The 23971-nt window shown below is 37.9% G+C and overlaps 2 protein-coding genes across 3 annotated transcripts; both read left to right on the top strand.

The window, feature by feature from the left end:
• Window positions 1–6138: 6138 nt before the first annotated feature.
• LOC107593750 (zinc finger protein 525-like) lies at window positions 6139–12017 on the top strand. Of its 2 annotated transcripts, none has more exons than XM_016283609.1 (3): window positions 6139–6196; window positions 10286–10510; window positions 11351–12017. In XM_016283609.1, the coding sequence occupies exons 1-3, from the start codon at window positions 6139–6141 to the stop codon at window positions 11584–11586; spliced, it is 519 nt and encodes a 172-aa protein (XP_016139095.1). In that variant the 3' UTR covers window positions 11587–12017. The 2 variants fall into 2 exon arrangements, with proteins under 2 accessions (XP_016139095.1, XP_016139094.1); XM_016283608.1 differs by having other exon boundaries at window positions 10286–10470; window positions 10723–12017.
• A 5009-nt stretch (window positions 12018–17026) lies between these two features.
• Window positions 17027–23965, top strand: LOC107593819 (THO complex subunit 1-like). The gene is made up of 7 exons (XM_016283697.1): window positions 17027–17084; window positions 17348–17443; window positions 17536–17618; window positions 17772–17845; window positions 17930–18038; window positions 21102–21186; window positions 23057–23965. The coding sequence occupies exons 1-7, from the start codon at window positions 17075–17077 to the stop codon at window positions 23332–23334; spliced, it is 735 nt and encodes a 244-aa protein (XP_016139183.1). The 5' UTR covers window positions 17027–17074; the 3' UTR covers window positions 23335–23965.
• Window positions 23966–23971: the final 6 nt, after the last annotated feature.

Consider the following 23971-nt stretch of genomic DNA (forward strand, 5'->3'; position numbering starts at 1 on the left):
ATTTAAAAGCTGCTTGTGATGGGCTTTGGTTCATCATGTGACTTTCTCATCACCTCCTGCATTTGGTGGTTATCAGTGAATTACAAAGCTACAAAACAGATTTCAGTACTTCAATAGGTTGGTATATTAACATTATATCAGTTCACTAAATTACGGTATTTAACTGTAAATTTAAGTTAAAATCATAAAACCTAAAATGATATTACACAGCACCTAAAAATAGGCTAACTTCCGTCAACATAACTGTAAGGATAAAAGAAACTAGAATACTTTGATCTCCTGAGAGGCAAACAATGCACTGGCATCTTCAGGACACCCCACAGAGGGGTGGTGCGGGAAACACCTCTCTCACATATGCATCTGTGCCTTTTCATCTCCTCCCTCCACTGGATTCACTCAAACTGGTCAAGAATATAATGTTCTAAATGAATGCAAATAAGATTTACAGTCATGTTTGGTTTCATTTGAATAGTTTCAGGGCAAGTGGTACAATGGTCTTAATCTTACTAAAAGATAATACAGATCCTAAGAGTTAAGAGAAACTTTGATCACCATAGAGAGCAATCTCATGCAAATTACCGTTTGTTCCCATTGAGGTGTAGACCACCCAGGTCTGGGACCTGGCTTAATGCAAATTCCAATTGTTTGTACAGCCCTCCATTTGGAGGATGTTTTTCTTAGGTTTGGTATTTAAAGAACTGCAGCAAAAGGGTCAGCGCGATTCTGTACCCAGAAAGCCCGTAGTGTGAAGGTGTCCACAAAATTCACACTATGTATTTTTCACACGAAGTCAGGTATGCATCTTACTCTTAGATTTGTCTTTGAGAATTTGATGTCTTGTATTGATTTGATATCGTTGAATTGGCTGTGGAAATAATCAAAGTTCCTTGATTATTACGCCGGAATGAGAGTATAGTTCCTAGCCATATCGCCAGGCCCAGAGATCGGCAGAATGGATTCGAAACAGTAAAACTTAACTGTTTAACTCTAGGGGAGATGGAAAATGAGCCTATTTTCAAAAATAGTGGACTGTTCCTTTAAGGCCCGTTCACACCAAGGACGATAATAACTATAAAGATAACGATAAAGATATAGTTCTAAAAATTGTTCTCAATATTAAAGAATAGCAGAGTCCACACACTACAACTATAACGATAAAGACAAAGAGAAACGATATCGTTGGAATCACTTTCAAAACGATTTGTCTCCAGCTGATGAATGATAAAACATTGACAGCCAATCAGAATCCATCCTGCTGTAACGAGCTCGAGAATTTAAAGCGGCAGACGAGCGTGCGCTTTAGAATAAACAGACGATATCGTTCTCTGGTGTGGACGCTAATATCGTTATCGTTATAGTTATCGTTCTTGGTGTGAACGGGGCTTTATTTAGGTAGAACTTGTGATCATGTGTAGAAAGCATTGTCTGTAAGTTTTTATGATTAATTTGTATTTAATTTGCTGAATTGAATTTTTATGAAAGAACTATATACGATAAATAACAGTAAATTGAGACATTATTGTATTCTTAGAGATAACTGAAGCTACACTATACTTCTCCTTTCTAGTTTCACTCTGTTTCAACATACAGTATACAGTCAATGTGGTGTGGAATAAAGTGGCATTCTCCCTCAAGTCTACGTGTTGGAAAGAGTTTATCAATCTGTTAGCTTGAGTTGAGTTCTTTTGCGTCTTCTTGAGCTTGAATGTTTAAATTGGCAAGGCTTAAAAACACATGCAAATAATAAGCTTTTGTGACGACGCACAGCAGTGCTCCGTCAACAGAAATGGGCATAAATAGCCTACATGAAAAATATATTTAAAACAGGGCCGTAACCACCATAGACAGCTGCAAATCATTTAACATTTGTCAACTTTTAGAAATTCAGTATAAATGTTAAATGACCGACAGCTATATCCAGTGAAGCAAACTACTATCTCTCTTGACCTATCTATGAAAACAGTTTAGAAAACATTCAATCAATTCACACTTTATATCAACACCATGGTATTGTCATATCACTCAGCCCTAACATGCAATAGAGCTTTAAACACATTTGAGAAGATTACCTACACTGTAAAAAATGACCGTGAATTTAACGGTAAAAGACTGTAAAAATGCTACAGTAAAAACCTGTTAAATGGTTAACGGTAAATTCCCCTACTATATACGGTGAAAAACTGTATTGGACATTACATGTAATTTTACGGTAGTATACCGTTTTTGGACGTGAAAAAGACCGTATAATTTACAGTGAATAACCGTAAATTGACATTCCCAGAATTCCCTGCGTTACATTTTAAATGTGATGTTTTTTTGTTGAAATAATTATGTTTCTTCTTAGTTTTTTCTTATCAGTTTTGTATATTAGGGTTGTGTGTTACACCTAATGTTGTTAAATGAATGTTTATTGCATTATTTCAGTTTCATGTGTGTTACCGTGATGGTGTTTAGTGTTTGTGTGAATGACACACTGTGCAGCTTCTATATATGTTATTATTTAAAAGCTGCTTGTGATGGGCTTTGGTTCATCATGTGACTTTCTCATCACCTCCTGCATTTGGTGGTTATCAGTGTATTACAAAGATACAAAACAGAGTTCAGTACTTCAATAGATTGGTATATTAACATTATATCAGTTAATGAAATTACGGTATTTAACTGTAAATTTAAGTTAAAACCGTAAAACCTAAAACATTGCTACTGTATTTTTTACGGTAAAATTCCGGTAACCACAGCTGCCGTTTTTTTACCGTAAATTTTACGGAATTTTTTTTACAGTGTATCAATGTCTGAACTATCTGATGCATGAAATCATCACCCTGATAAAGAGGTTGACTGGCACAAAGGGTTTTATGAAAATACAAAAATACTGATCTTAATGTCTATTTAAACCCAAAATACATTTGATTTTTTTCCAAAGGTTTTAAAATACAAAATATAAAATAGATGGCCTATTTTGTATTTCAAATACATATTTTAAATGCATGTATCTGAAATACTGGCCATCCATCTCATTAGTTTTCACTTTTACTTCACTATAGCTTTTGTTTTGAGACTAATTAAATGATACCTTATTATCAATACATTGTTATCTTTACTTTTTATATTTGAACAACTTATATTGTCTACTTAATGTATTTACATAAGGAAAAAGTACTTTTATATCTGAAATACATGCATTGTTATGTTCCTTTTTGGGCTTACTGTTTTAAAAAAAAAAGCTTTTAATTGCCTAATAAATTATATTTTACTACGCATGACTGAGATTGGATGAGACTGCTATGTGTCCACATTTGTAGGCTATACCTGATTTGTGTGTGAGGTGTTGCTTTGTCATTTTAAACAGGGTTTGGCATCTGCTGCTGATGACGTCATCACTAGTCAGTCAGCATCGAGTCTTCTTCTGAGGCGAGGTGAGCATTTCGCGTATTTAAACAGGGCCTGATGGTAAAATGCACTGTAAACATTTTTGTTTATGCAACAATATGCGAGGTCGTTTCTGCATTGTTTTCATCGAGTACAGCGCTTAACAGCTTAGAACAAGCATGTGAGGAAAGCATGCTGAATTCACAAAGACCTGAGCGATTTGTGTTGTTGTGTGTTCGTGAGAATGATTGTTTCGAAGTTTGGAGTGATACTGTTGCTGTTACTGAATGTTTCGCGTTATGTGAGTGAAATGGATGCTAACCAATTGTATTGCTGCTGTGATTTTGTTATTTTTCTGACCTTTATCATTGTTATTGTTACTTTACATAGTTACAATTAATAACAGATACTACTAATATTGAGCCTATATAATGAGCTACTATATATAAATATGAACAGATTCATAGACACTGGATATTTTGCTTTGTGGTACTCTTTCTGTTTAAAGAAGCTTTTTTAATCACTGTCAGATTTTGCATGTAAAACTATAACATGTTAACCGTGTCATTAAATTATTTCACTGAATATAGTTGTTAAGGGAACCAAATCATATTTAGATGTTATGTGCTGATGGTGCTCACTTATTTACCTGTAGTTGTTAATGAAGATGGATGTCATCGAATATCTGTTTATGCTTTACTTTTTTTTATTCTTACTGTTACTTAGAAGTAACATTATATTTTCGATATTGCTAGACAGATATCTTCTTATATGTTAATACGGGGGCAGAATGAAAAAAATATGGGTAGAAATGTTAACATTAAAAAAACAGAATTTATATATTTTCTATATTTCTACACTCAAAAAACAACACTCACATATGCGGTAATTCACACATTCTATGCATTTGTGTTTTTTTACTGTTAACATTTCTACCCATATTTTTTTCATTCTGCCCCCGTATTAACATATAAGAAGATATCTGTCTACACTCTAAAAAATGCTGGGTTAAATACAACCCAGTGCTGGGTAAAATAGGGACAAACCCAGCAATTGGGTTGTTTTGACCCAGCGGCTGGGTTAAATGTTTAACCCAACCTTCTAGGTAGTAACCCAACTGCTGGGTCAAAACAACCCAATTGCTGGGTTTGTCCCTATTTTACCCAGCACTGGGTTGTATTTAATTGTATTGAGTGTTGTTTTACTGAATTAGCTTTTTTAATTGATGTGCTATTGTGTCAACGCTCTTTTAATATAGTGATATAATGATTTACTGTGTTGGAACACTTTGTATTTGTTAAGCATCGTGCACACCGGGACGATTATCGCTCGCGCTTATCGCCAGTGTTTTTCAACGCGTCTTGTGTGTTCATACGATAGACCAGTGGTTCTACAGACATGCAAAATGTGATGTGTTGGGGTGCCTCCAGGACCAGGGTTGGGAACCACTGCCATAGACTGTATAATAACATGGACGTAGTGACGTTGACGTCACCCGTAGATTTCCAAAGAGCGTTTTTGAAGCTCAAAAGTAGGCGGAGCCGGCCGTCGCCATCTTGGCAGCGCGTCACTCCCGGATAATTGAAAATGGGCAAAGAGGCGGGAGCAAGTTGCTGAAACCACGCCCACCTAGCTGGACGGTGGTGACAGTTAGCGGCAATCCACCTGTCACTCAAGTGGCTACGCCCTTAATTATGCAGAACTTTAAGGCTTAATATTATTTAAATGGATGAGTTATAAAAAAAAATTCACCTCCCTCACAGTTGTCATGAGGGGCAAAATTAGCTATATAGACCAAAATAATTTTTTGTACCAGGCTGTAAACATGTTTTGTTCTGCTGTAAAGTTGGGCATTTTAACATGGGGAGTCTATGGGCTGACTCCCTTTTCCAGCCAGCCTCTAGCGGCCAATTGACGAATTACAGTTTAAGTCACTTCCGTGTTGGCTTCACGAGAAAGAGCGGGAGGTTGCCGCTTGGTTCATACCCAAGCAATTTTCACTCCCTGACATTAGATGGCGCTTAAAGAAAAATACCCCGGTTCACATCGAATCCTATTTTGATCAACTCCCTCTTATCGAGATTTTTGTAGTCGTCGTAACGTTTGTCATAAAGCCCTTTGTGTTCAGACACCAATGAGACCAGCAGCTCTACATTCATCTTGCCTCGATGCATCTTCTTGGTCTACTTACTTCCTCTTCGTCGTTCGGTATCAATGTGTGCTCGGCAAGACCGTTTTGTGCTTGAGCACCACCAAGTCGTGTTTTACTGTAACTTCAGCAGCTCCAGGCACGTGAACAAAAGCACCAATCTTTTTAACGGCGCGTTAAACCAAAAAAACGAGCCAGAGGCGTTTTTTAAAAATGGCGCTTTTACGCCTGGCATTTTGCGCGCTCACATTGGCGCCCTTTGTTTAGTCACGAGGCGACGAAGCGTTACGATAGTCACATGCGATAATCGTCCCGGTGTGCACAAGCCTTTAGGCTATGGTCTCTTGAGATATATAAATATATAATTATCTGCTTCACTTACATACTTAAATGTGTAAAATAGTCCAAATAAATAATTTAAAAATATGGTAATTATCAAATCTGCTTCTTCCACACAGAAATTCACGTTCAGTGAAGCTCCTGAACAACAATCACACAGTCAGTGATTTCACCAATAAATACTGGAATATTCATATCAGCCTACAAGTGAAGACTAGCATAAAAGCATCATAAAGAACTGAAATCTACAAAGACTGAGTTTATTAAAGAGGACAGAGAACATGAGAGATCCAGAACCCTGCAGAATGAAACGCACTGAAGATACCGAAGAACAAACAGGTTGGTGTTTATTCTTGTTTCTTCATTAATAATGCTGAAGTTTATGAAGCTTCAAGCAGATTTTTATTTGTTGTAATAGGAAATAGCGGTTACATGTTATTTTAAGGTGTCCTCGTTACAGTGTAATTATACATTTAAGCACTGAGTAATATTAATTAACTACATGTACAGTGCATCCGGAAAGTATTCACAGCGCTTCACTTTTTCCACATTTTGTTACAACCTTATTCCAAAATGGATTAAATTCATTATTTTCCTCAAAATTCTCAATGACACTCAAAACTGAGCTGAGGTGCATGCTGTTTCCACTGATCATCCATGAGATGTTTCTACAACTTGATTGGAGTCCACCTGTGGCAAATTCAGTTGATTGGACATGATTTGGAAAGGCACACACCTCCCTATATAAGGTCCCACAGTTAACAGTGCATGTCAGAGCACAAACCAAGCCATGAAGTCCAAGGAATTGTCTGTAGACTGCCGAGACAGGATTGTATCGAGGCACAGATCTGGTAGACTGTATAATAACATGGACGTAGTGATGTTGACGTCACCCGTAGATTTCCAAAGAGCGTTTTTGAAGCTCAAAAGTAGGCGGAGCCGGCCGTCGCCATCTTGGCAGCGCATCACTCCCAGATAATTGAAAATGGGCAAAGAGGCGGGAGCAAGTTGCTGAAACCACGCCCACCTAGCTGGACGGTGGTGACAGTTAGCGGCAATCCACCTGTCACTCAAGTGGCTACGCCCTTAATTATGCAGAACTTTAAGGCTTAATATTATTTAAATGGATGAGTTATAAAAAAAAATTCACCTCCCTCACAGTTGTCATGAGGGGCAAAATTAGCTATATAGACCAAAATAATTTTTTGTACCAGGCTGTAAACATGTTTTGTTCTGCTGTAAAGTTGGGCATTTTAACATGGGGAGTCTATGGGCTGACTCCCTTTTCCAGCCAGCCTCTAGCGGCCAATTGACGAATTACAGTTTAAGTCACTTCCGTGTTGGCTTCACGAGAAAGAGCGGGAGGTTGCCGCTTGGTTCATACCCAAGCAATTTTCACTCCCTGACATTAGATGGCGCTTAAAGAAAAATACCCCGGTTCACATCGAATCCTATTTTGATCAACTCCCTCTTATCGAGATTTTTGTAGTCGTCGTCACGTTTGTCATAAAGCCCTTTGTGTTCAGGCACCAATGAGACCAGCAGCTCTACATTCATCTTGCCTCGATGCATCTTCTTGGTCTACTTACTTCCTCTTCGTCGTTCGGTATCAATGTGTGCTCGGCAAGACCGTTTTGTGCTTGAGCACCACCAAGTCGTGTTTTACTGTAACTTCAGCAGCTCCAGGCACGTGAACAAAAGCACCAATCTTTTTAACGGCGCGTTAAACCAAAAAAACGAGCCAGAGGCGTTTTTTAAAAATGGCGCTTTTACGCCTGGCATTTTGCGCGCTCACATTGGCGCCCTTTGTTTAGTCACGAGGCGTTAAACGTCGACGATAGTCACATGCGATAATCGTCCCGGTGTGCACAAGCCTTTAGGCTATGGTCTCTTGAGATATATAATTTAGAGGACATCTGCTTCACTTACATACTTAAATGTGTAAAATAGTCCAAATAAATAATTTAAAAATATGGTAATTATTGTTGATTTTGGCAAATCTGCTTCTTCCACACAGAAATTCACGTTCAGTGAAGCTCCTGAACAACAATCACACAGTCAGTGATTTCACCAATAAATACTGGAATATTCATATCAGCCTACAAGTGAAGACTAGCATAAAAGCATCATAAAGAACTGAAATCTACAAAGACTGAGTTTATTAAAGAGGACAGAGAACATGAGAGATCCAGAACCCTGCAGAATGAAACGCACTGAAGATACCGAAGAACAAACAGGTTGGTGTTTATTCTTGTTTCTTCATTAATAATGCTGAAGTTTATGAAGCTTCAAGCAGATTTTTATTTGTTGTAATAGGAAATAGCGGTTACATGTTATTTTAAGGTGTCCTCGTTACAGTGTAATTATACATTTAAGCACTGAGTAATATTAATTAACTACATGTACAGTGCATCCGGAAAGTATTCACAGCGCTTCACTTTTTCCACATTTTGTTACAACCTTATTCCAAAATGGATTAAATTCATTATTTTCCTCAAAATTCTCAATGACACTCAAAACTGAGCTGAGGTGCATGCTGTTTCCACTGATCATCCATGAGATGTTTCTACAACTTGATTGGAGTCCACCTGTGGCAAATTCAGTTGATTGGACATGATTTGGAAAGGCACACACCTCCCTATATAAGGTCCCACAGTTAACAGTGCATGTCAGAGCACAAACCAAGCCATGAAGTCCAAGGAATTGTCTGTAGACTGCCGAGACAGGATTGTATCGAGGCACAGATCTGGGGAAGGGTACAGAAACATTTCTGCAGCATTGAAGGTTCACAGTAGCATGGAGTCTCTGTTACCCTTAATGGAAGAAGTTTGAAACAACCAGGACTCTTCTTAGAGCTGACCAATTGATGGAGAAGGGTTTTGGTTAGTGTGGTTACCAAGAAGCTGATGGTCACTCTAGTTGAGCTCCATGATCATACTGTACGTGGAGATTGGAGAAATCTACTGAAGGACAAACATCACTGCAACACTCCACCGATCTGGGCTTTATGGCAGAGCGGCCAAACTCAATCCTTTCCTCAGTGAAGACGCATAAAACACACTTGGAATTTGCAAAAAAACACCTAAAGGACCCTCTGAGAAACAAGATTCTCTGGTCTGATAAACCTCAATTCCAAGCATCATGTTTGAAGGAAACCAGCTCTGCTCATCACCTGCAGAGTACCTTCCCAAAAGTAAAGTGTGCTGGTAGCAGCCTCATACTGTGGGCTGTTTTTCAGCGGCAGGGACCGAGGGACTCGTCAGAGTAGAAGAAAAGCTCAGTGCACCAAGATATTGAGATGACCTTAATGAAAACCCAGTCCAGAGCATTCAGAACCTCAGACTGAGCAGAAGGTTCACCTTCCAACAGGACAATGAACCTAAACACACCGCAAGAGTGGCTTACAGACAACTCTGTGACTGTCCTTGAGTGGCCCAGCCAGAGCCTGGGATTGAACCCAATCAAATATTTCTGGAGAAACCTGAAAATGTGCATCTGCCCCCGTCCAACCTGACAGAGCTTGAGAGGTGAAGATGCGAGGAGAAGAATGGCAGGTAATTGCCAAATCATGATGATCAAAGCTTGTCACATCATACCCAAAAATATTTGAGGCTGTAATTGGTGCCAAAGGTGCTTCAACAAAGTATTGAACACAGGCTGTGAATACTTTATGTACATGTGATTTTTATTTCCGTTTTTTATTTTTAATAAATTTGCAAAGATTTCAAACAAACTTCTTTCATGTTGTCATAATGGAGTATTGTTTGTAGAATTTTGAGGAAAATAATGAATTTAATCCATTTTGGAATAAGGCTGTAACATAACAAAATGTGGAAAAAGTGAAGCGCTGTGAATATTTTCCGGATGCATTGTACTTACTGTACGGTTAGGATTTGGTTTAGGGTTATTTGTATGTAATTATGCATAATCTATTGTTGTTATTATAATAGTAAGTAAGGACTTTTCCGGATGCATTGTACTTACTGTATGGTTAGGATTTGGTTTAGGGTTATTTGTATGTAATTATGCATAATCTATTGTTGTTATTATAATAGTAAGTAAGGACTCCTTAAAATAAAGTGTAACCGAAAAAGAGCACTTTAGAGTTGTGCAATAATATACTGTAGCTAGAGCATCAAATAGTAAGGCAATAATTGTTAAGCTGGTCAAACGTATTTAAAAGTTCTCCCTATAGAAACATGGGATTGGTGCCTGTAATGTTTTAAAAAATAATAATTTGAAGATCACTGTACCTCATTCACGGAAAGTTTCAGGGACGTATACGTTATAAAAATGCATCAAAATGATCAACGTTTTGTGTAGCAATTGTCTTCTTTCCGCTGTTATATCAGAGCTCGTTTTTATGTCCTTTCACATTTCAGTTTTTTACGAGTTACTGAAATTGAACCGTTTTTACTTTTATTTCAGAGTTGATTGGAGAACATCAGGAGATTGAAGAACTGAGTGAAGTTGAGGAGCAAAATCATGTCAAAACTGGAGAAAAACCTCAGAGTTTCTCTCAGGAGGTTTTAAAGAAAATAAGTGCTGAGAAATCTTTCACCTGCACTCACTGTGGAAAGAGTTTCACATGCAAACATAGTCTTAATGTTCACATGCGAGTACATACTGGAGAGAAACGGTACAAGTGTTCACATTGCGACAAGGGATTCAATTGGTCAGGACACCTGAAAGCACATGAGAGGATTCACACTGGAGAAAAACCTTACAAATGTTCAATCTGCGACAAAAGATTCAGTCGGTCAGGAATCCTGAAGGCACATGAGAGGACTCACACGGGAGAGAAACCGCACACATGTGATCAGTGTGGGAAGTGTTTTGTGCAAAAAGGACAACTTACGGCACATATGAAAGTTCATACGGGAGAGAAACCGTTCTCTTGTGATCAGTGTGGGAAGAGATTTGCACACTCGGCACATCTTAAGGTACATATGAACATCCACACTAGAGAGAACCTGTGCATGTGTGATCAATGCGGCAAAATGTGTTTGCGGGCTTCAGACCTGAAGATGCACCTGAAAGTTCATACCAAGGAGAAGCCACATCCATGTTATTTATGTGGAAAAAGTTTTTCATGTCTACAAAATTTGAAAGTACATCAGAAAATACATACTGGTGTGAGAGAGTACATGTGCTTTGAGTGTGAAAAGACTTTTATTTCAGCGAACAATTTAAAACTGCATCAGAGGATCCACACTGGAGAAAAACCTTACAAGTGTTCACACTGTGACAAGAGATTCAGTTGGCCAAGAATCCTGCAAAGACATGAGAGGAGCCACACTGGAGAGAAACCTTACAAGTGTTCACACTGTGACAAGACATTTAGTTGGTCGGGAATCCTGAAAAGACATGAGAGGAGCCACACTGGAGAGAAACCTTACAAGTGTTCACACTGTGACAAGAGATTCAATCTGTCAGAAAACCTAAAAAGACACGAGATGATCCATACTGGAGAGAAACCTTATAAGTGTTCATACTGTGACAAGAGATTCAGTCAGTCAGCAAATCAGATAATACACGAGAGGATTCACACTGGAGAAAAACCTTTCAAGTGTTCACACTGTGACAAAAGATTCAGTGATTCAAGAGACCTAAAAAGACATGAGAGGATCCACACTGGAGAGAAACCGTATCAATGCACTGCATGTGGGAAGTGTTTCAAACAATCATCTGCTCTACACAGTCATACAAAAAACGTTCACTGTAAGTAGATCATCTTCAGATCAGGACTTTCAGGTCTGATGCCGCGTCCTCAACAAATATGACACAATAATGCATCAAGCAATAAAATGTCATCTGGATAAATCTGTGCTAACCAGTCATTACAAGTGACATGACAAAGAAACATTATCTAAACTTTTCACAGTGAATAAAGTTCATCATCATCTTTAAAACCATCAGTTTCAACTGTGAGATTCAGATCAACTCAAAGATGGAGTTCCTCCCCAAAGAACAATGGCAAAAAAGTGTTACTCTTGTGTATCATTTTGCTTCATGACACAAGTCAGTGGTTCCCAACACTGGTCCTGGAGGCACACCAACACTGCACATTTTGCATATCTCCTTTCACTGACACCAATTTCAGATCCTGGAGCCTCTACTAATGAGCCGATGACCTGAATCAGGTGTGTTTGATTAAGGATGCATGCAAAACATGCAGTGTTGCGGTGCCTCCAGGACCAGGGTTGGGAACCGCTGACATAAGTGATACAATTGTGCTTTCTTATAAGTTTCATATTAAGTTCAGTTGTCTTATAATGCACATGTATCACTTGTAGTTTGCTTACTCTTTCATTAAAGGGGTCATGAACTGCCTTTTTTATTATTTTGTACTGTTCTCTGAGGTCCCCTTGTGTTATCAAGATTTTTACATAAAAAATGACAAAAAATTTGAAACCTCTAAAATTTAGAAGTAATTGTAATATTTTCTGTCATGTTTTGACCTGTTTGATGGGTACCAGAACCCAGTATTAAACAGGCCCTGGGGCTAAATTACAAAAGACCTTCGTATCAATAAGCTCTGATGTTATCAGTTTGGAGAAATTATGAAAATACACTTAATTTATTACTGCTGCATAAATGTTATCAAGCTAATTGTGTCTTGCCAATCATTTCTATATGCGATATTATCGTCCATGATCTGTTTTTGTTATTTGCAATCCAGAAGCGAGAACTCTCATGTACTTTAGGGCTGTACAATTAATCAAATTTTATTTTCGATTTTTCGATTTTGTTCTAAGGACTATGAAAAAAATATTGTTTTATTGATAATTGTGCCACATTTCATCTAGCAAGCCTTCCTTCCTTCCTTTGTGCCTTCATTCCTTCCTAAAAGTCCTAAAAGTTAATGTCACATCAGTGATTTGATCAGATGATTTATACATCATCTCAAACTTAAGGCCATAAAAAGTCTACTGTTAAACTGCAGGATGTGTTTGATAATAAGAAGCAATTTATTACGGAGCTAGACTAAAATTGAAACTAAATCCTAATAAATGAAGTGAAGTTTGCAGAAGCTCAAGTAAAAGACCTACACGCATTATACCTTCACCTACGCTGTTGGATTCCGTCGTTGGGCCAATAGGTCCTTACACACTGCTGTGGATCCTCATGTGTTTTCAGATGTCCGGACTCTGGTACTGCTTTAAACAGTTCACTGTAGTAAACCTCTGTCCACACTCAAAGCATATCTGAGCTCGTATACCAATATGAATATTTTTATATGAATATGGCAGCAGTGAGAAACTCTTTCCACATACAGAACATGAATGCAGCTTCTCCTTCTTTGTCAGGTGTGTCTTCAGGACTGAGCCCTAAGAAATGTTTTGCCGCACTGATCACCCGTGTTGGAGAGTAACTAGTTACATGTAACAGAATTACGTAATTTAATTACAAAATAAATGTAACTGTAATCTGTAGAAAAAATGTACTTATGAAAATGTTAACAATTACAAAGAGGCTTGCATCTGAATATTTTCACACAGATTTGATTGATTCCTTTCCTAAATTCTGCTCTTCAGGAGTTAAGGGCACCGAATAGGACACATGCTTTATTTATTTCCTATGCTTTATTTTTTAAGATGAACTGTTTTTGCATTGTTAGATGCCAGTGTTTCCTGTTGTAGCTATGCAAAGATTTGATTTTAAAAACAGGATCATAGCTATTAAACTATATCTTACGATTTTAAATCTGTATTTAACCTCAGAATGATCTTACAGTAAAAAGAGGTGCTAAAGTCTGATTTTGTGGTGGCTGTGCAATAAATGCTTTAAATGTTGTCAAATTATTAACAGTTGAAAACATTTGTTAGAAATTTGGAAAAGTGATCAAAAAGTAATTAAATGTAATAATTAGTTACTTAAAAGAAAAAAAGATTTGAATTAGTTGCACTGCTTATTACATTTTGAATAGGGTAAGTTGTAATCTGTAAGCTTCCCAACACTGCTGATCACATGTGAACAGCTTCTCTCCAGAATGAACTCTTACATGAATATCAAGCGTAGCGTTAGTTCTGGCAGGTCACGTTAGTCAAGCTCGCATCAGCTGACTCTCAGCTGATCTCCATCTACCTATGGGAATACGACACCTATCTAAGCATTCATATATAAGGTCCCTCAGGATTATCAGCAGTTTTCGCATTGCTCAATAGCTAATTACCCTCCTCCATCCCCAGCTCCTCCTCTGTCAGTCGGGATTCAGCCTTCTGATTCTCCTTTGAATCAGACTCATTTTAAAATGTGTACATAACATTATTGAACTTTAACGATATCTGCAATACATTTATGTTGGTTCTGTTTACCCTGGGGGGGGGTATCGCTGCTCTCGCCGCTCTTATCCAGGCTAGGCTGCATGGATGCGCAGGGAGTTCTTACCCAGAACAGAACCATACCGCCAATCCAAACTGCATGCTAATTGTCAATCATCTTTGACGATAGTGGTCCTGACAGAAATATAAATCCTCTACTAATGAGCCGATGACCTGAATCAGGTGTGTTTGATTAAGGATGCATGCAAAACATGCAGTGTTGCGGTGCCTCCAGGACCAGGGTTGGGAACCGCTGACATAAGTGATACAATTGTGCTTTCTTATAAGTTTCATATTAAGTTCAGTTGTCTTATAATGCACATGTATCACTTGTAGTTTGCTTACTCTTTCATTAAAGGGGTCATGAACTGCCTTTTTTATTATTTTGTACTGTTCTCTGAGGTCCCCTTGTGTTATCAAGATTTTTACATAAAAAATGACAAAAAATTTGAAACCTCTAAAATTTAGAAGTAATTGTAATATTTTCTGTCATGTTTTGACCTGTTTGATGGGTACCAGAACCCAGTATTAAACAGGCCCTGGGGCTAAATTACAAAAGACCTTCGTATCAATAAGCTCTGATGTTATCAGTTTGGAGAAATTATGAAAATACACTTAATTTATTACTGCTGCATAAATGTTATCAAGCTAATTGTGTTTTGCCAATCATTTCTATATGCGATATTATCGTCCATGATCTGTTTTTGTTATTTGCAATCCAGAAGCGAGAACTCTCATGTACTTTAGGGCTGTACAATTAATCAAATTTTATTTTCGATTTTGAGTTTGGCTTCTAAGGACTATGAAAAAAATATTGTTTTATTGATAATTGTGCCACATTTCATCTAGCAAGCCTTCCTTTCCTTCGTAGTGCCTTCATTCCTTCCTAAAAGTCCTAAAAGTTAATGTCACATCAGTGATTTGATCAGATGATTTATACATCATCTCAAACTTAAGGCCATAAAAAGTCTACTGTTAAACTGCAGGATGTGTTTGATAATAAGAAGCAATTTATTACGGAGCTAGACTAAAATTGAAACTAAATCCTAATAAATGAAGTGAAGTTTGCAGAAGCTCAAGTAAAAGACCTACACGCATTATACCTTCACCTACGCTGTTGGATTCCGTCGTTGGGCCAATAGGTCCTTACACACTGCTGTGGATCCTCATGTGTTTTCAGATGTCCGGACTCTGGTACTGCTTTAAACAGTTCACTGTAGTAAACCTCTGTCCACACTCAAAGCATATCTGAGCTCGTATACCAATATGAATATTTTTATATGAATATGGCAGCAGTGAGAAACTCTTTCCACATACAGAACATGAATGCAGCTTCTCCTTCTTTGTCAGGTGTGTCTTCAGGACTGAGCCCTAAGAAATGTTTTGCCGCACTGATCACCCGTGTTGGAGAGTAACTAGTTACATGTAACAGAATTACGTAATTTAATTACAAAATAAATGTAACTGTAATCTGTAGAAAAAATGTACTTATGAAAATGTTAACAATTACAAAGAGGCTTGCATCTGAATATTTTCACACAGATTTGATTGATTCCTTTCCTAAATTCTGCTCTTCAGGAGTTAAGGGCACCGGGTTGATAGTGCTTTTTTGGGTGTAGAAATCAATTAGAGCAATATGTACAGAACAAGCACCAAAGAAGCATAGGCACCTATTGTGATGCTATTCTTCTTCCAACAATGATGTCTATGGCAGCCCATAGAAACTTTTGCATGAAAGTTATGTAATTTTGCACACGGATAGAGGGCAGTTTTGGCGTTTGTATATTTGGAATATCTATCTCACACCCTCTAGTGCCTTCAACAGCTAAAGTTTTCACATGAGTTTATGCTAAAACTTAAAAAGCAAGCTTCTTTGTGTCTGTTTCTATGTCCACCTGAAGTTTTCGTAAAAACCTACGTTTTCGAACTCATCCTAGACAGTTCTGGCGATCTTTACCAAATTTGGTGTCGCCGCTTTTTTTGTAAATTTCTATGACTCTGAATTTACTCCATTTTATGCATTTCATTATCGGGCTGCACGATTAATCGAATGCGATCGTCATGCGCATTTTGTTAGTAAAGCCGGTTCTGTGATCAGCAGGAAATCATCATCACGTGCTTTCAGACGGAGCAGCATTTACTACACAGAGCCGTAGTTCACTGACAAGTTACGCCAAAAAAAAATTGTAGACGATTTTATTGCGCGATGCTGAAATCGTTGGTGATAATGACAGCTGTTTGCGTAGCTTCTCAGTGAACTATGGCTCTGTGAAGTAAATGCTGATCTGAAAGCATGTTAAAATACCACATTTAATAACATGCTTTTACTCCAAACTCACTTCATAACGTCAGTCGAGTGTTTGAAATAAACCCTTCTGTGAGATGATGTGGCTTCTTACACAGAATAAGGCACGCAACATATTTCATAGTATTTAAGCAGTGATAAAGGCATTGCATTATAAATATACTTTATTTTAATAAATGATAATAATAAGAACTCAAGATAAACCGTATATTGGCGTAGTCGTGTGTTTATTAGTCACGCTGAATCAATGAAAGCAGTTGAATCTTCTGTTTATTCAGCTGCAGCGATAGGCATTTTCTGGGTTTCTTCTGCGGGGCGTATTTGGAGTTTCTCTAGCCTTCGGACGGAGATTTACTGCTGATCACAGAACCGTGCTTCACTGAAAGATACGCATGACAATCGCAGCTTTGCGATCTCGATTCCATTTCGATTTATCATGCAGCCCTATTTCATTATGTTAATAGAATGGTTTGTTCAGTCTTCAGTGTTACCCTTAATTGCTGCTTGCAGCAATATTATTTATGCTTGCTCTTTCTTTCATGTTTACAGAATACCTTTTACTCTGCTGGAAAAAATTACTTGTTAAGAATGTGCAACGGTGAGTTTCAAGTTCTATACAGATGTGTGCTGTGCATTAAAGAGACATTTAAATTGCACATAAATCAGTTTTTGGAATAAAAATTTATTATATCATAACTATATCACTTTTTAATGATATAATTGTTTTCTACCATAGTTTGTTGAAATATAAATGCTTAGGCCCAAATCAAATTGTGAATACCTAGTCCTAATATTCAAGTATATCTGTAGCATAATTCTTTATTGAGAAGGTGCTGGAGTAGCCACTGTGTTTGCCTACAGACCTGCTCAGGAGACTCTCGAAGTCTCAGAATACAGTGTTTTGTGGACGAATCCAGCTGTTTTTAGCACGTCTCTTTCCTTTGTCAGAAAAATCAGGTATACTTTTTTTTTTTTTACATTTCTTGTTTTTTCTTGGTTCTTCGTTCAGTGGTTATTTTATGACTTGATGTTTTTCCCTTGTATTACAGGCCTGAACTTACAGAGTCAATTCAACCTTGATAACATCACGGTGTTCAACAAAAATGAGCAGGATAGCACACTTGGACTGCAGGTAAAGTCATGCTGACAGATGTTGGGTTTGATTTACTTAGCCATGTATTTTTGAAAGTTCATGCAAGCAGAAAATGTGAATAAAACGGACAGTTAGACACCTACAGTGGATTCTACATTAGATGTCAGACATGTTTTCATTTTTTCCCCCAAGCACACAGAGGTTAAGGAGGAAGGGATGGAGGAGGAGGAGGGAGAGATGGGCGATGAAGATGCACCTGCTCCCTGGTAAAAGATACGAGACATTGCCTTGCTTTTGCTTTATTTTGCGTTATTAAACAGCATGTAATTTCGAGGGCTTTTGTTTTGTAGCTCCATTCCTATTGACTACAACTTGTACAGAAAATTCTGGACCCTGCAGGACTATTTCAGAAACCCTGTACAGTGCTACGACAAGTTCTCATGGATGACTTTCCTTAAGGTAGGTATTTGATCATTCAGTTATCTGATGGGATGCATGAAGTGGTGTGCAGGTGTGCATGCACAAACAAAATAAAAAAACTGTGGTATGTAAATAAGTTCAGACCGCTCATTTGCGTACCGAAATGGTTGACTGCTGTTAATGCACAATCATCCTTGTAGCTCAACTAATTGTAATACTGTATTAAGATTTCCATTTGAACTGAAAGCACAAATCTAGGCTACGTGCTGCCGGTTTGTTTCATAGCAAAATGCAAAACTGTGGCACTTCATTTACTGACGCACTTCATTTTGGCAGCACTTAAACCACTTACTTGCTAACAACCTGCCAAAATAAAAGCTTGCACTCACATGCGCTCTAGAAAGCTTTATCTTAGTCCTAATGTCAGCTGTATTTTTCTCCAGAAATTATGACCAATTAAATGACTTTGTACTCTTTCAAACTGAAGTTGTGGCTCTTTCATAACCCCCTCACACAAGCTCTTTTCAATGTGTGTCTGTTGTTTTTCTGTCTCTTTAGTTTTGTTTTCTACTGTGAAACAGCAGCCCTGGCCAGCGCTGCCATCTTGTGGAACAACTGATTAGTGCAAAACCAAGTCAATGCGCATGTGCGACCTGTGCGTGCAATAGGGCTGGGACAATAAATCGATGCATCGCGAATCGAGAAATTATTCTGAGATTTTCCGAAGGCATCGCGTTTCTCTCTTGAATCGATTCGGAGCTTAATTTTTAACAGCAGATGGCACTGCGTGTTGTAGAAATAGCCGTATTCTGCTTGCTTCCAGTTACTTACGCATGCACCATTTGAACCTAAAATAATCATTCATAAAGTTAGAAAAGGTCGAAGCGAATTACAAGGATGTTCACAGTGGGCCGTTTACATTAATCTCGCATCATAAAAGCAGAGGGTCAAGTACATTTAACCACTTAAAATACTCAGCCGAACGCACAAGCGCTCTTCTTCGTGAGCATTTGAGTGTGTGGTTAAAAGCTAGCCTAGAGCGCCATCTGCTGTTAAAAACTAAAGCTCAGAATCGATTCGAGAGAGAATCACGATGCATTCCCGAAAATCTCAGAATCGATCCACGAATCACGATGCATCGATTTATTGTCCCAGCCCTAGCGTGCAAAGTACGCACGATTACAAAAATCGGATGGAGTGCATACAGTATGCACATACTATTCTGGTGACGAAATTTGCATCACGCACACTCGGCCCGGATATTCCTCTTATCGTGACATAGGCAAAATACATTTTTAGGCACTGCTTCCCTGTTAATATATAATGTTAGCAAAAAAAATTAAAAATCGTAATCAGTGGAAACAGTTACAGAGTTCTCTATCGCAATAAGCACAAAGTCGTTCCCATTGCGTTTAGTCAATGAAGATCAAATGTAGTTCTTAATTCATTTAAGAATGGAGAAAAAGAGTTTCATTAATAGGCTCTTGCATCGTGGCCACATTACCACTTTGGGAGTGCATTATTTTTCTAATAATTGTAATGGCCTGGAGTCACAACCACACCTCAAGGCATTGTTTAGATATTTTATTTCAAGACATTTGTCATGTTTCCATCCTGAAAATTTGTGTGTGTTGCAATCATTTACGCACCTCACGCCAAACCTTCCGATGCTAATTCCAAAACTTAATTTTAGAGCTAATAACGGAGGTTTGAGCCATTGATATGCAGGCTATTTGAGTTATTAGAGAGCGAGAGATTAAGCGCATGTCAATACCTGCGTCTGCGCATCTCTCGGCAGTGTTCAGCGGCATCGTCTCTACTAATAGTGAATCTTTCAGTTGAACTGCTTCAAGAACCTCGCTACTGAAAAATGTCATGTAGCTTTTCAGCTGCGAAACTATTTTATTTATACATTCGTGGGGCAGCGCTGACAGTAAGTTTCTGTGCGCGTCTCCACGTGTGTGCACGAGAAGTGAAGTGTGATTTCCGTACATTAAAAAAAAGGTGGAAAACATGGAAATAGTTTGTCATTTTGTATCCTATTGTTTGTTATATTTATTTGCTCAATGTCTTTTGTGGTTTTGGTTCTTTTACTGTTGGACAAAGCCCATAATATAACAAAAATATTATATATCTCTTCATTGTACCTTGGGGCCCCCTGGACGAGTGAGCATAGGCATGTGCCTAGAATGCCTGTGTGTAAATCCAGCCCTGCACGCACTGTACGCTGACCCTCACGTACACCTAAAAACCGAAGTATACTTTGGGCTTAAGTGTATTATAAAATAATTGTATTTTTATTTAATACTCAAATTTGTTTTAAAATATAATAGTAGTATCGCACTTTATTCATTTTCGTTTATTTATTTGAAAAAAGCTAAATAAAGTGCAATAATATTATTACTATTATTTATATGTGACCCTGGACCACAAAATCAGTCATAAGGGTCCATTTTTCGAAAATGAGATTTATACATCATCTGAAAGCTGAATAAATAAGCAATGCATATTACTAATCAAAAATTAAGTTTTGATATATTTACGGTAGGAAATTTACAAAATATCTTCATGGAACATGATCTTTACTTAATATCCTAATGATTTTTGGCATAAAAGAGAAATGTATAATTTTGACCCATACAATGTATTGTTGGCTATTGCTACAAATATACCCCAGCGACTTAAGACTGCTTTTGTGCTCCAGGCTCACATATACAAATAATAATTTTTTTCTAGTTATATAATGGGTCACACTATGTGCAGTGTGAGCACCAAACCAAATCTCCAGGTGCTCATGAGAAACAGACTAAAAATCTTATGTGCATCTCTGGTTATAACCAACCCACCAATAGAGCAAAACATACTTTGATGAAGATTCTTATAGTACAATTTCAGTTTAGCAGACAAAGTACATTTACACTTTGCGGTTGTCCATAGTTTGCATGTGATGAACTACAATATATCTGTGGTTACTTTGATTGGCCACCTGTGTGAGGAAGAACTGATTGGAATCAATTGAAAATGACATTCTTGGTCCATAAAATTCAATATTTTACCCAAGTTTAAAGTCTAAAAACTGAATCTTTGTTTTTCTTTAAACAGAAAGACCTTCCTTCTGAGGAGATAAAAACAGGCGAGGAGGATGATGATGAGAATGGAGATAACCTGTTAAAAGAGAGCAATGACAGTAAGTTTTTTGGGTTTTTTTTAATGAAAAATCTAAAGCCATTTTTATGACTGTTGCCCTGCCTGCTGGATTCTGTCCACACTGTATTTCTCGGATCAAAACGGCAGTACGGTTGCATCAAAGTGGCAGTAGTTGCTAAGAAATGACTCCATAGGAGTTGTGTTGCTCGCCTCACTTTGTACTTTTGGTTTTGTTTCCAAAGTGTCATCACAGAACGTCACCTTCATTTATCTATAAAAGCTCAAGGACAACAGGAGTTCATTTTTGCTTGAGGCAAGCAGAGAAAATGTACAGGAAGCACTGCACATTTTGTATGTCTCCCTAAACAAAGATGCTTGATTCAGCTCATGTATTTAGAAGACCTGAAAAAGGAAAATATGGGCTGCATCTGATGTTCATAAGTCACGTCCAGATCAAATTCAAAGTAATTGCATACTCTAAGTAGGTACTACTTTTAAGATCCAAAACGCGGATACAATTTGGCCGTACTTCAGGAACAGGTTTGGGGAACACTGGTTAGTCTGGTTTAAACTTTATGCAATAGAGCTGCAAGCAGCAATTACAGGGTCAAGCTCAGCATCGGCAGCCAAATAAGCATGATGACATGTTTTAGGTTTCATGTCAAGGGCTTGCAACCATAAACGTCTGTGTTGAGCACCAAAGGATGTCTTCGACGATATTTAAAGATGATTTGACAGTGCATTTATAAAACATTGCATGTTATGACAATTAAAAATGGACAATTTTTAAAAATTGACACTCGAAACTGAATGGTTTGATTTGTTATGCTGCAAATGAATCTATAGAAACCAGTCTAGTGATTTTTGGCCAAATAAACATCTTCTCAACATGCCAATGTATGTCATGAAATTCATCAACGCGCTATAGGAGAATGATTTGGTGTACCATTAATGATGGCCTTACAGTGATCTGAGATTATTCATCTCATCTTCAAAACTGGCCAAAATGAGTTTGAAAAGGTAGTAGTTGTTGTATTTTAATGGAAATTTGAATTGGCAGAAATTCTCAGAACTATGTTAGGCATTCAAGCCAGAAATTGTACTACTAGGCCTTATGGTTATAGCATAAGCACAAGTAAAACTCTGAGCAGTTGGTTGTGATAGAGGGTTTGGGATTCTCAGATTTTGCTATGTTCTGTGTGTTTTTAACACATGGCTCTATGGTAATATTACAAGGTCTTTGCCCCTTTGTGCCTCGACCCCTAAAAACATGAAGAGTTCATTTGCAAAAACGCATAACTCCGTTTTTAACAATTTTCAACAAAGTTTTTTCATTGTGCAATCCAGTTAATCTCAATCAAACTGCAGTTGGTTTATTTTGATTAGGTAAAAATAACTAAATAATACTAGCTAACCAACACAATAAAAACATAACATAAAAGAAAACAAGATTTTTGAAAATCTGTTTTTGCAAATAATCTCTTCATATTAAGAACAATGTGGATGCAGGGATGTTCACAAGTCTTAACTTGGAGTCCGAGTCAAGTCTGAAGTCATTTCAGGTCGAGTCTAAGTCAAGCCTGAAGTCTATAAAAATGCGACTCGAGTCCCGAGTCACTAACTCGAGTGCCCATCTCTGTGTGGATGTTTGTGTTTTGCCTCATCACCATTCGGTCCGAGGACTTCTTTCAGCAGGGGTTGATGAAACCAATTACAAGTGGTCACAGGAGATGCATTTGCGATGCATGTTATGTCCGGCTGTGTAAACTGTTATCGGGTTACCTGGTGTGAACGGGGTCTGTGATGCCTTACAACATTGTCAGTGTTTGCAGCACTGGATTTGGATCTGAGCTAGCATAAGAGAGTGTCAAAGCTTATTTGTTGACTAAAAGTGAACTGTCCTTTTCCAGGTCCCAGCATTCAGAGCAAGGCCGTGACCAACAGTCAGATGGACGAGATCGCAGCCAAGCTTGGGTCGCAGTGGAAGACGCTGGCAGACCACCTGGAGATGAGCGAGAAGGAGATCCGCGTGATCGAGTCTGACAGCGAGGATGTAGAACTACAGGCCAAGATGCTGCTGGTGGCCTGGCAGGACCGAGAAGGCCCTCAAGCTACGATGGAGAGCCTGGTCACGGCTCTGAACTCAGCTGGTTTCAATAACATCACAGAAGGTCTCAGTGAAACATAACAGCCACATGTTCTTGTTTTGTTTTAAACTTTGACTGTACTTCAATGAAATGCATTCTTTAGCTACATTTTTTAAATAAATGTTCGTTTGAAATCGGTCAATGGTTTTGTTTGTAAAATACACACAAGAGTGTCAATGGCATGTTTATTTCACCGGTTATGAAAAGCCAGTAGTCAACTTATTACAGAGCTCAAGTTCTCTTACTCTGATTGTATTTGAGTATTTAAGGACAGATGAGTTTACAGTGGCATTTGTTGCATGGTAGCTAAAAACAGAAGCAGTAATTGAGCATAAAGACATCCTCTCAAAGTGCTTCGATATGAAATCCACCTTTGATCATTTCAATACACAACACATCCTTGTAAACAAATTGCATTTCTTTTGGTGAGATCCCAGTATCACACAACCTCTTCTTGATGTATTTAAGTCTGAAACTTGAGGCCAAGAACATCTTTATATACCAAGTCACTACTTCTCCTGCGAGAGGATACCGTCTATTGAGTATGAACACCTTTTCACAGGCTTAAAAAAAAATATTCAATGCATATAGAAAACATTTATAAAACCATTGCTCCAAATCCAAACAAGGATCGCGTCCAGCAATCTATCATCCAAAAAAGGAAAAAAAAAAAAAACA

The sequence above is a fragment of the Sinocyclocheilus grahami genome, unplaced genomic scaffold (genome assembly GCF_001515645.1).
Source record: "Sinocyclocheilus grahami isolate Dianchi unplaced genomic scaffold, SAMN03320097.WGS_v1.1 scaffold176.1, whole genome shotgun sequence".
Taxonomy (NCBI): domain Eukaryota; kingdom Metazoa; phylum Chordata; class Actinopteri; order Cypriniformes; family Cyprinidae; genus Sinocyclocheilus; species Sinocyclocheilus grahami.